This window comes from Rhynchophorus ferrugineus, unplaced genomic scaffold (genome assembly GCF_030347505.1).
Source record: "Rhynchophorus ferrugineus isolate W39M unplaced genomic scaffold, kcgeb_rfMv2 rfM9, whole genome shotgun sequence".
NCBI classification, from domain to species: domain Eukaryota; kingdom Metazoa; phylum Arthropoda; class Insecta; order Coleoptera; family Curculionidae; genus Rhynchophorus; species Rhynchophorus ferrugineus.
This window is the reverse complement of record NW_027472588.1, coordinates 16,431,061-16,445,123: the sequence shown is the minus strand read 5'-3', so window position 1 is coordinate 16,445,123 and position 14,063 is coordinate 16,431,061. Positions and strand designations below refer to the sequence as shown.

The following is a 14,063-nucleotide window of genomic DNA, read 5'->3' as shown; positions in this document are numbered from 1 at the left end:
TTGTCTTCAAAATAATATATATACCAGTTTATTTTTTATTATTCCAGTATTATATAAACCGGTAAATTTCGTACCACTTACATCTGTCTTGTGTTTGGTCAAATATTATGGATCTAATTTAGTTATAAAATAAATTTCCGAGCTCACTCATAAACATAAAAAACAACAAGGACAAGCAACAAAAATAGATGCCATGTGGCAATGAAACTGTTGATGAAAATGACATTGACACCTTGTATGGGAAAACAGAATTGTTATTTCTACTATTTTTCTTGCAATTATTCAATATTTTCCCACCATATAAACCTTCCCTGGACATCCACAAATATTACAAAACTAAAATTAGCCAAATTGGTCCAGCCATTCTCAATTTCCAATCCATTTTAACTAAAGTAAAAACTAATAAACAACAATACAAACAACAAAGCTTGTTTACAATTATAATTATCCATAAATCATAATAGTAAAATCCGACAAGAAAAATTATCCTAGTCACGCCAGTACCCAGATTATATAAAATCAGTTGTCTTCTAGGATGATCTATAAATTAATTACTCGCCAGTCAGTAGGCCCAACGCCAAAGACCGTGTCATATCCCTAGTTCAGTCGAGATAAACCCTAGTTAGTAAAAATGAGACTCTAAAATATTAATATATTGTATAGTTATATTTATTGTTGCGACGTAATTACATTTACTTATATATAAGATAATTATTTAAATTTAAATTCTTATTACTTTAAAATATAAGTTATTATTCATTTAACTATTTCTTAATATTTGTGACATGTGAAAAGAATGTCATGAGACAATATTGACTTGACGCAATATAGAATATCGCATTGTATCGAATGGTGGGTAAAGCTAAGCCATGATAAGAAAGGCACCGAACAAACAGAAAACAAGAGTTAGCAAAAGCAGACATCCCTTTTGGTTCTTTGTCTAGTGTTCCAAATAATGGAGGTACAGATACCGAAACTAGACGAAGCATGTCAGAAGTTAGACCTGGTAGAGGACCCCTTATGGTGGCTATAATCATAAACTTAAAGAAGGCCCGAGGTTGTGGAATTCGAAGAAGAAAAGAGAGAAGAGTCTTTCCCTCCCGAAATTCTGAACGATTCGGTATGCAGAAAACTACCTTCTAACCATCGTCTAACCAAGAACAGGAACAGTAAAATGTCAAAAGTATAGAATCAGCGAAAATTAATCAGTCAGAATTAAAGAATACGAGAAAGTCGCCAAATAATTGAAGAACTAACAACAGAACATTAGGATTAGCAAAATAATTACAAAATTAGTCAGGGAACGTAAATTAAGAAAGAGTCAAGAGAGTCAAGATTTAATCCGAATTAAGAAAAAAATATCAAGAATGGGGGTCAAGAATCAGAAACAGTAGAACTCTTATATATCGTGTTTATTATCACCAATTAAGTTCGATGACAGAATCACTATTATCCAAAACCAGATAGACGATTTAGTAAGTTATTTTCATCCAATTCATAATTCTTTTCACTATTACCTATCGACTTATGCAAATAATAAATTGTATTTCATTTGCAACATTGTTTTCTCTCCTTAACAACTCAACATTTATCTATTATTTTTATTTTAAATTTATATTCAGGAAAGTATAAAAACTATAAATAATATCAACTCAGCTGAATAAGCAAACCACAATGTAAAATACATCATCTAGACATTAAGGAAAGCATGAATTAGATCGTGTTGGCTAGTTAGAATTGTGTGTACGACCAAGCGGCGTGACTGATGCAGAGATGAGTGATCTTAGCCCCCCACCCAGCAGCCCATCATGTGTCCACCCTCTGATAAAGCCTAGCCGTCCTTTTTTAGTGCAAGTTCCCCCAAGTGAGCGTGATAGTAGAGCCCCCCTCCCCGATTTTGACCGAGCAGATGCGCTACGAGCGCATGGACACCATCCGCATCGAGATAGAGACCGCCGACGACGACCTCGACTACCGCAAGTCCGACAAGTTATCGGTGAGCGACGTGAGCAACAACAGCTCCACCACCAACTTACTGACGGTTAGTACTTCAGACGAGGTTGCTGCTTTTCAATATTACGTGACTGTATTTTTGTGCACTTACCATCTCAATCGACAATCGCTTCCGGCGTGTTGTTCTTCCATCATCTCGATCTGTTCTCTCTACTGCACTGTATTTTATATATAAATAGTTTTTTTATTTACCTTTTCTACTCTATTCATTTGTCTATTTTAATTTGTAATCGCATCAATAAGCAACTAATAAATGACTAGTACGTACTAGTATCGTATTTGATAATTCGACCGTTTGTTTATCAACAAAACTAATTTGGAATATTATCCGAATAAATTAAACATCAGATTCCCACCGACCACGCACTATATCCACGCACATATCCAACTACAGCTAAATGTTGTTTTAAACCGAACTAATCACAAACAGAAAATTGCAATTAGTAACCCAATATAGTCGAGTGCAAAATGAAGCAAACCGTTACAAGATATTATATATGCTGATATATAAACAATCCATATAAAACATATTATTACTACATGGGTATACAGAAAAAATATAGAGATTTCGTACATACAGATATCCCCATTTTTCAAAATAATTGGAAAATAGTTAATTTAATTATTACAAAAACCTTTTTTGTTTAGAGCCAGCAATTAAAATATTTATGTATATTATTATTAAATTATGGTAAAACTGTTTGAATTGGCCAAAGGAAATCACAAATAAACAAGGCGGGTTGGGAAATATTATTGCAACGCTTTCAGGTTCTGCTTACGCACATTTGGATACAAAATGAGTTATGATACAAAAAAGGATATAGGATTAACCATCCAGGACCCTATCAATTGCCGGAAAAGTATTTAAGGAAACTATACAAATAAGACTTCAAAGAGCTAGAGAAGAAATAAGCCGAAAAGAGCACCTGATCATCTTGATCTATCCTCCCTGTAATTTTTCTACTTTATTCGTTTTCCGAATTTAATTTATGACATTAATAAGTAACAAATAAATGATAAATTGTATTATGCTTTTTAAACTCAGTAGAAATAAAGGATGTTTCAATAAGAATGGATTGATGTTAAAATGTAATCAACCAAATTGTATGTGAATTAATTTTTTTTAATTTAGGAGATTAGTAGTGACTTAAAACATAACGCCCACATAAAGAGGTCTAATAAATAAAATATCAAAGCTACATATTTTATAATGCGTGGTATAACCATACCCTCAATTCGTTCATCAGAATATCCATCGTTGCATCCGTTGCATGACAAGTAGAGACATCCTACTGCAAGCATATATCGTTCAGGCCTTCATCGTTCTATTTGGCCGAAAGGAAATCCATTTGTTTTTATTGCATAACCTACTAGAGGTCCGATAATTTTAGAAAGACGAAGAAATGAGGAGATACTCTAACGGGGCGCTATTTTTATTTCTATTTATTTGACGTACTGGTCAGGGGTGTGCAACTCCAATGCTAAGTAGTGGAGCAAAGTTTTGCTTAGTTCAATCATTGGCGGCGCTGGCAACGTGAATTTGATTGGTTGGTTTTAAATAGTTTTGTAGAAACCTGTAAATAAAATATTTTGCTTTGATTGGTCTGCCATTTCGCCGGATTACTTTGTGACGTCAGATTTACTGGCCAATAGTATTTAAATGAAAATCAAATTTAATTTATTAAAATAAAATCCTACACAAATATACATAAGTGTAAATAATATATATATATATATATATATATATATATATATATATATATATATAAACAAAAAGCAAAAAAAAATATTATGAACTCTATTCTAGGCTAAATTAAAATATCTATAATTCTTCTATCAACGCCTAGAGTTCTAACTTATCTTGATATATTGAAGGTAAACTTTAAATCCTTCCCTGTTGATATTGCATTAACTTCATTAAACCCAAAATACAATCACACCTCATAATAACTTTTAAAATTTGTCTTGAAAATCATTATGGATTGGACAGTTGAAACACTAAAAATGTATGTGTTTTTTATAGATATTTAGATTTTAGAATATTTAATCTGCGGAACTACTTAATATAGAATGTAGACAAATATTGCATGTTGTCTCTTTTTCAGAAGTTAAAAAAAAAGTTGCTAAATAGCCTGAAATAAGACAAAAACACAATATTAGACTGTTGTTTTTCTCAGAGCAAAGTTCTCTGGAACTGAAAATATAGACTCAACTGGTGATTTAACAACCTCAAGTGGTATTAGATCTCCCATTAAAAAAGAATATAAGTTATCTAACATGTTCATCTTCTTCACAATTTTCTCCGGAAGATCGATGTGAAAAAATTGAAGTGATGATGTGCCCTTTTAAAGATTTCTCGAACATACTGTTTCTATCTCCATGACCTTTAATATATCCAACAAAATTCTTTAAGCAATCTTGGTTAAGATTTGTTAAACAAATGTAGTTATTTGTAAATTTAGACAAAATAGATTTCTTTAAGGTATTAAATCCCCTAAAAGTAGCAATTAAATTTTTAATTGATGGCACCGTAACAAATATTTTCTTAAAAGGCAATCAAATTTAAATATACAATAGCTCTACTATAAAATTATTGAACACTGATTGTTCTAAAAAATTAAAGTATTACAAATATTTTAGGGATATTTTACAATTAAAAGTAGTATTTATTACTACTAATTATCCAGTTATCTTAATTATTACCTTCTTGTAAGACATCTTTATGTAGAGGTATCACACTGAGAGCATACGAACAACTTGGTAGATTAATTGAATTTTATTACTACTAACATCTCCATAAGTAGGTTTTGATTTTCTGTAAACAAACATTATATAAACAGACATGTAATAGATAGATAATTTTATATGTACCTGATAAAAACAATATTGGATATGCATTTACCCTAATACCTGTTCGTGAAGGAAGGGTAATTCTAAATTTTTCACTAAAATGTCCGTGACAGACACCATGACGTTCATATATATGTATTGTGGTTTATCCAGGTAACTTACTACTATTTACTTTATCAACCCATTTTTGGAAAGGAGCGACATCATTCTTTGAGAAACGATGTCTAATTTCCATAGTAGATTTTTACCCCGGTACACTACACCTTTTACTACACTGACGCATTGTCATCAATTTTTATATTATAACTCTATAATAATTGATCTAAACAAAAAACAAAACCTTCAAACAACAAACTTAAAAATGGACGCCCATAGAAAATGCTGACTTCACACAATTTGATCGACCAATCACGTTCAATATTAGTGGCGGCACCAGGAATTTAAACTAGCCAATCACAATTTACGGTCGCAGCGCTACCGTTGATTGAACCAAACAAAACATTTCCCCAAGGTCGCCTATACCGTGAAATTTCTATTTTTTCTCTGGTACCGGTGTTGGCTGAAGTATAGTGTCTACTGAATCGGTCTTCCCAAATATGGCTACCAAACGTTGGAGAACGCGCGAAGCTCTTGCACTAACAGTCATTTTTAAAATAAAATTTCGTCTTTTTTGATCGATATCAGTTAACGAGACCGCGCCAAAGAATATGACCATTACAGGCAACTAAAGGTTACTCATTAGGTACTCAACTCAACATTCCCTTAAGTAATGCTGTTTCGACAGAAACGGTATGGCAGAAGCTCCACAAATCTGACATTTATGAAAGGGCCGTGATTGAAAATTTCTTTATAAATCAATACAACGCTAAGCTAAGGAAAATGTTCTGCGACTACAAGAATTCGAATAGTCTAATGAAACATCGTTTGCAATACGAATGAATATTCATTATTCTCAATAATGAAATTTTTACTATCACTAGCATATTTCTGCCAAACACTGCCATATTCCAAGATAACAACGCGGCCATGCATTCAGCCAGTAAACTTCAGTATTTCTCTGAGGAGTATCAGAATATCATCAAACATTTTCCCTGACTAGTACAATTGCTAGACCTCAACATAGTTTAACCGTTATGGAAAGCTTTAGCTTCATCTCCAACATCATTGGAAGTGTAGAAGCAACATTCTATTGGAAACTATTCAGACACTCTACGAATCTATTCTGCGAAGAATTTTAGCTGTTTTAAAAGCAAATGGTACCTCAACACCTTATTGATAAATAAATATTGTGTATATGTTAGGTGTACTTCGGTATAACTTGTAATATATAGTCTATTCAAAGCTTTTTAGTAATGCGTCGTGGATATTTGTGACGTCGAGACATTACAATGTTGCCGCATCAACTCTGAGTTTTAGTTCAATTTGGCTTTAACATACAAAAAAATTCTAATCTAAATAAAATAAATGAATAAATATGTTATCAAATATAATTTATTTTTACATTATAGTAAATTTCATACATATATTATCCTGTGACTTAAAACTACAATTAAGAACAGAGATATAATAGTTTGTAAGTTCGATTTGCTTTGTTTACTCTTCCACATCACCCATGAGGTAGAGCTTCTAGGCGCGATTTTTTATATACTCCCCTGGAGGCCTAATCCACCTAATTAACAATCTGAGAAACGTATTTTACTTTCATTCGAGAGCATATTTCTATTTTATTTCTAGTTCTTATTTCCTTCGCATTTGCCATATCTACAAAACACTTAGTATTCATTCTCTCCTCATATGTTCTAACCTAATGCTCATGTTTAATTTTAAACAATTACAATCATGTCTGTGCCCACAAATCTTTCACGCCTTACGATACCAGGTATATTCAATAAATTATTTGCATACTTTTAGTTGTTTCCACTCTCATCACTCTGTTTCAGGAATTTCCAGCATTGTACAGCATTATCACATATCCTGAAAGTTCACTTTCACTTTACGACTCACTGTCCAATTTAATCACTAAACTGTTAATGTCTAATCTGTCCAAAACATGTTCAAAATTCCACCATTTATCAATTACTTCCTTTGTATATCTTATCGAGTTCATCCAAACCAAAGGTGTAATGGTTGACAACGCTTCCTCCACATATCCAAACAGTTTTTGATGGAATATCCTTCTCGACCAGCAATATATCTGCAATTAACTATTAATAAATATAATGACCAACAAAACCCAATTGAATGCTAGTGTAACTATTACCTTTTTTTGTTACTGTCTTGCCAATAGTTCCACAATGAACCATTTTGAAATATTCAAGTTTCTTATATTATTTTATGCAATGTATTTAATTGAATTCTTTTTAAGGTAATGTCTGGAAGTTCCATTAAAGCTCTCCAACGGTTATCTTTACACTATTTAAACCCTATGCCCTGTAAGAGTGTATGAAAGGATGTCTTACATCCTTCAAAAAGCTACATATCCCTAATTCTTTTATGTATACTTTCCAGGGAGACAATTTCCTCTAAAATAATTTGATTAAATTATGTTTATATCGATAAAATCGTTTGTGTACTTACTGCTCTTATAGATTTCATATATTTGGTCTCGAATAGAGCCAATATCAAGATGGTCAAGATTCATCACCCACTTTGTATGTAGACGGGTTTTCTTGGGTGAATCTAACGTATTATTCTTCATTTTGTAAGCAATGTTATTCACAGTACCCACAGTAATACTTAGCACGGCAGCAACCCCCTAAAAACATTTTTAATAAAATTGTTGGGACTTATCTTATTTAATATCTATTGTCTTCGGCATTTTCAAACAGAGTAATATGATATATTACGGAGCGATTTAAAATTTATCAAAATAAAGGGCTAAAATAATATTTGCCGCTTTATAACCTGTAATAATTATAACTAATATATTGAATAATTTTCTGACAACCGGATGGCGACCAACTGTCAGACGTATGCAAAATTCTTGAAAATGATAGTAATAAGAGGTTTTAGCTCTTACCTATACATTATTCTGGCTGTATAATTAACTGTAGTTTTTAGATATAGTATAATGTTAAAATAAATTATATTTGGTAACATTTTTATTCAATTATTTTATTTAGATTATAATTTTATTGTATGTCAAAGCCAAACTGCACTAAAACTCAGAGTTGATTCGGCAACATTGTAATGTTTCGACGTCACAAATATCCACGACGCATTACTAAAAAAACTTTGAATAGACTATATTACAGGCAGGCTTACCCATTCATCCCCACACTAACTTAGATTTGCTGTTTATTCTGATATTCTATTGTAAACAACAAATTCTTTTCAGTTTCGAAGGTTAACTAAGCTCGTAAAATATTATTTGGAAAAGTTTTATAAAAGTCATCCGGTGCTGAAAACTTGGCCATTTGTATGACGATATTCTAAAATAAACCAAAATTTAAATAAGCCTATTAAAATGTATGAAATTTTTTTGGAAATTATTATTGGTATATTTAACATGAAATGTAAATAAATATTCTAGAATATTACATTTTTTTTTTCATTAATTTTCAGCCTATTATTATTGAGTAATTAACGTCGGAATACATGCAAGCGATTTTTCATCAAAGTTGATTATTTCTTGAAATTTCAAATTTTATTTAAATTACCTGTGTTAAAATGTAATTAATTATCTCTCGTATAAATATAATATAACAATCAACGTTTGTCAAACTTAAATATACAAAATAACTAAATTCAAAATTGTATTTACTTAAAAAACAGTTAATTAATATTTAATATCATTAAATAAATTCTTAATTAATTGATGTAAAATAAAAGTGTATTTAATAAAACTCTAATAAAATTAGTTTAATTATATATGACTTTTACGATATTATTTTATGTTCGTAATGAATATTGTTACATATATTTTAACACAGCTATAAAATTAATTATTAAATGAACATAACCCTTTCACAACACTGGTTTCGGAAAACGTAAATTTCTTTCTTATGAAATGAAAACAATTATTACGTCCTTGCATGTATTCTGATCAGTTCTTTACTTCAAAAAGATTTTTCGAACGATTTCGATCATTTTCGAACTATTTTCTATTTTTCTAGTAGCATGGCGATTTGGCTTAACAATGATCCAGAAATCAATCAATTTTCGCACTTCTTCGGCACTTCGAAACTGTGTACCAACCAAGTCATGCTGTCACATAGTTTCCTAAAAATGCTTAATTGGCTTTAGCTGCAGATTTCTTCAAATTAAACAACAAAACTAGTAAAAGTTGAAAATACAATTTTGTGTCGGTGTACATCAAATTTAAAAATTGTTTACATTGATATAATGCATTACATCTTTATCCCCAAACTCTTTAAGTCAGTAATTGAAATACTAGTGAGTTAAAAAATCCATAAAATGGTTCATTATTTTTTATTTTATACAACTAAACCCTCCCTGTAACCCGGGAAAACCCTCCACGGATATTTTCCGACTCAGTCTTCTGAATATTCATCTCTAAACCGGATTAGTCTCAAGTTATAATTTTATTCAAATTCTAAAACGTAATTCGGTAGCCGAAGAGTTTGATATCTGTCGATCGATTTTAACTTCAGTTTTAATAAACATTTTTTCAATCAAATATTTTCGTAGCTTGGCTTTTATTTTTAGAATTATTATCATTAATTTTAACTTATCTTTAAAGAGCTCGACGATAAAGATGTAAACAGTCAGCAAGATAACTGGCATTATTTCTTCGCACAAAAATTGTTTTTAAGTATTACAATTTTTCATATAGACTACTATAGAAAGTGATTTTGAGCCTTGGCAATACCAACTGTTATTCGACTTCCTCCAATACTAAGTGTTGTTCGGCTTCATCTGACATTTATATTTGGAAATATTACCTTTTCATAACCCTCTTCAGAACGTTTTGTTATTTGAGCACAATTTGTGTTGTCTACAGTGACTTCAAGTATATGTTCTTCGTGCATATGCAAAAGTGTTTTGATTATATAGAGAATATTAAATATATATAAAGCCATAAATTACAGCCTTTTCATTATTAAGCTCAAAATATAAATAGCAACCATCGTATTACTGATACAATGAATGCTGATGAATGAAATTTTAAGTCCTTATATCTGTTTTAAATACATGTTTAAATAAAACTATATAGCCGACATACATTCTGCGAAAAAAGTACTAAATTATTTTTGTTGTCAAGTTGATAAAATACCGTCTATATGACGCCTAGTTTCAACACCATCTTATGAGATGTAGTGGAAAATTTTCCTCATTCCACTCTACCACCAACGCCTTCAACTGAACTCCATGGTGATTCAAAAGTTGAGGTTATCATTTGCAGACACCCATTTTCATATATAGATAGAGAAGATATAACAAAGATTAATGTGTAGAACTATTATTATTCGATTATAAACAATGGGTTTAAGAAACGTTTTGACAATAAAGAATGTTTCTATTTGTTGAAATAACAAAACAACAACTTTTAGGCAAAATTCATTGTTCAGTTCAAAGCTCTTCTCATGTTTCATACCGTTATCGTAGAACGCTTTCAAAATTGGCTTCAACTTCAGCAGTTCTCTCATTTAAAGAGCCTCTTTCATTCCAATATTATTTTGAGGTCTGCAAGCAGCCAGTCATCATTGGACGCCACATCTAGACTTTACAATTCATCAATTTGACCATCGTTTCAATCGGCCTTTGACTGGTGACACGGTAAACGATATTATTTATTTTACATTTAAGGACATTTTACCTTATTATTTGTTTACTATCCAATAGATTTTTCATCCGTTGTTTTGAAAACAGCAAAATTTGTTACATTTGTTGTTACAGTATTAACTGAAACATTAACAATATTTTTTTTTATAAGATTAACAATATTCAATTTAAACATTACAGCAATATTTTTACATATTTATCTCAATTATTTACACTTATATGTCGTCAGAGAGAATTATAGAAATATGTTTGCTTAACTTCAGTCAATAAAATGGATAAAATAAATAAATACGGATAAGTATCAATAATAGATAAACGACCAATATTATTCATAGTACCAAAATGTCGACTTCCGACCTAAGCAGGAAGAAAAGGGGAATACTCGCAGTCTTAATGAGAATGAGGACATTCTTATTCTACCAGTCGAGAAAGAAAATTAAACTGCTCCATCATATCCCAAAACTGAGGATTTTGATAACATTGACAAAAAGACCGAAAAATTCGAATACAATAATTTGCAAGACGTATTGAACAAAATCCCAGCTTAGACAAGCGGAAAACTTAACTGCTAATAAATCAAATATTTAATACCTTTATTTAATTACCTGCCAGAAAAACAGAAGTGTTTTCAGTAACGTATTGTGACTAGCAATGAAAAATGGATCAACTGCGACAACACAAATTGCGAAATGTTGTGGGTTAGTCCTGGAAATCCATTTACATAGTCACCAAAGCGAGATATTCATCGTCATAAACTATATCTATGCATATGGTGGGATCATCAATAAATAGTGTATTAGGAGCTGTTAAAACCTAATGAAATTGTTACTGCAGATGTCTATTTATGGAAATTACCGAGTAACAAACACAAAATCATACTATTGCATGACAACGTTCAGCCACACGTTGAAAGTGTTGTGAATTACACACTGTTGCAGCTCGAATGGAAAATTCCGCCACTCCCAACATACTCACTAGACATAGCGCCTTATGGTTACTACTTGTTCAAATGGATGCACCATGAATTCACTGGCACACGTTTCAAAATGCTGAAGGAAAGCGAAAATTGATCGATGATTGGATTGCTGTCAAACCAATATAGATCACATAGTATCGCCATACAGTCGTAAAGATGGGAACAAAAAGTTGTAGAAAATTATTAATTATTAAGATAGTTAAATTATCTATATTGTACCAATTTTTCTCAATAAATGCCTATATAAAATGGTAAAATCAAAATAACTATTAACTATTAAAATAAAATTTGCATTGTTATAAACTAATTTTTTATATATTCTTCAGAAATATGTATTATAAAATTATGTGTTATTGAAAATTATTGTAACCATTATAACTGTATTATATCATATATATAAATTTAATTTTATCATCTAGTTACGTAGTAAGTATAACATATTGTAAATGTATATTAGTATGTTTTATGTTCTTGTTACATATTAATATTATTTTACTGCACAAATCACAATAAACTTTAATGTACTAATTGCATTACGTCACTAATTTTTTTCTAATTCGAATGTGTAATCCGATGAAATTATGAACTATAATCTTTGTGGATTTCCTCCAGTAATATTTTCTTTAACAGGTCGATAATGACTATCATCCCTTGAGATCGCCTGCGGCAACTCGAAGGATATCCTGCTGCAGCATGCTGAACCCGCAAGAAGCCGCCGCTCTAGCAGCCGCCGCAGCTACCACCAAATTCTACCAGGAAAGCGAGAAAAAGGACAAGAAACCCGAAGACAAAGAACTGAAAAAGAAGAGGAAATTGCCCATTATCAATCCATTAGTTCGATTACCATCATGGCCAAGTAAGTAGTTACGAAATAGTTTTATACACAATATTTATTTATTAATAAAGTGTTGAGCCACTATTTCCTTTTAAAATAAGAGGTCAATTGAAAAGTCCCTGACACATAGATGGCTCTACTATAATTATATCCATATGTGTTTTAAATAGCCCTAACCCTCAAAATATGCGTGTATTAATTTGACAGCTATCGAATCATTAGTTTGTGAATTATAGCCTTTTGAGTGAAACAACTTTGGTTATTGTGAAAAAAAGGAATTTCGCGTGTTAATAAAATATTGCTTTTTGACGGGAAAAATTACAGTTGAAGCAAAAACTTGACTTGATGCCGAGTGTCCGGACACTGCCGCCGAAAAATCAACCATCAAGGGTTGGGATGCTAAATTTAGACGTGGTGAAATGAGCACTGAAGACGGTGAACGCAGTGGACGCCCAAAAGAGGTTATTACCGGCGAAAACATTTAAGAAATCCACAAAATAATTTTGAATAACCGTAAATTCAAACTGAATGAAATATCAGACACTCTAAAGATATCAACTGAACGTTTACATAATATCATTCACGAATATTTGGGTATGAGAAAGCTCTGTGCAAAATGGGTGCCGCGCAAGCTCACTTTTGACCAAAAACAACGTCGAGTTGATGATTCGGAGCAGTGTTTGAAGATGATCAAGCGTAATAAACCCCCGAGTTTTTGGGTCGATATGTGACAACGGATGAAACGTGGCTCTATCATTTCACTCCGAAGTCCAATCGACAGTCATCCGAGTGAACTGCACACGATGAACCCGCTCCAAAGCGTGGGAAAACGCAACAGTCGGCTGACAAGGTTATGGCGTCTATATTTTGGAATGCGCATGGAATAATTTTCATTCACTCTCTTGAAAAAGAAGGACCACCAACAGCGACTATTACATAGCGTTATTGGACCGTTTGAGGACCGTTGAGATATTAACTGGCTGTGTAAGAGCCTTCATCAATGAGAATATCGAAATACTTGTTCACTACAATTCTAGATGAATACCATGATATTGCCACCGAAATCATAACGTAACCTCCCCATGCTTGACTTTGCGACACAAGCAATTCAGATCGAAGGATACCTTTGAGGATCACCGTACATAAACCCAGCCATTTGTAGCACACAATATAAAAGCTGATTCATAGAACCATAGCACATTATTTCAATCATCAAATTCCCAGCTTTTATGATCAACGTTAACCGCGATGAACATTAAATAACATAGAGATTAAGACTCAGAGATCACACGTTTAACCGCTCATCGCTTGTTTATATGCACAAAACATATACCCGACGCATTATTTACATCGAAGCAATGTAGTCAATAAATAACAAAATGTACTATAGGGCATGGTACAAATTATACAAAAAGCATTATACAAATGTGACTGAAGTGTATTAATATAGACAAAATGTTAATGGACAGGGAAACAGTTTTAATCAATTAAATTCTAATATAAATCAACTTTAATACACTTTTTATATTTTATAATATAAAACATTTTATTTTAATTTAACGATGTCATCGACAAAACACTTTTAATTACAAACTTTTATAGCTTAGTTCAAAGCAATCTTCTATTTATTGATAATAAATGTTT

The 14,063-nt window shown here is 31.6% G+C and overlaps 1 protein-coding gene across 3 annotated transcripts in view; it reads left to right on the top strand.

Moving 5' to 3' along the window:
* Positions 1–14,063, top strand: part of LOC143202105 (diacylglycerol kinase eta) — a 436,917-nt gene that overhangs the window by 409,712 nt on the left and 13,142 nt on the right. For all 3 annotated transcript variants that reach the window (XM_076413382.1, XM_076413384.1, XM_076413383.1), the window contains 2 exons: positions 1,850–2,041; positions 12,215–12,440. In XM_076413382.1, coding sequence (XP_076269497.1) covers positions 1,850–2,041; positions 12,215–12,440 — 418 coding nt within the window. The remainder of the gene's footprint in view (positions 1–1,849; positions 2,042–12,214; positions 12,441–14,063) is intronic.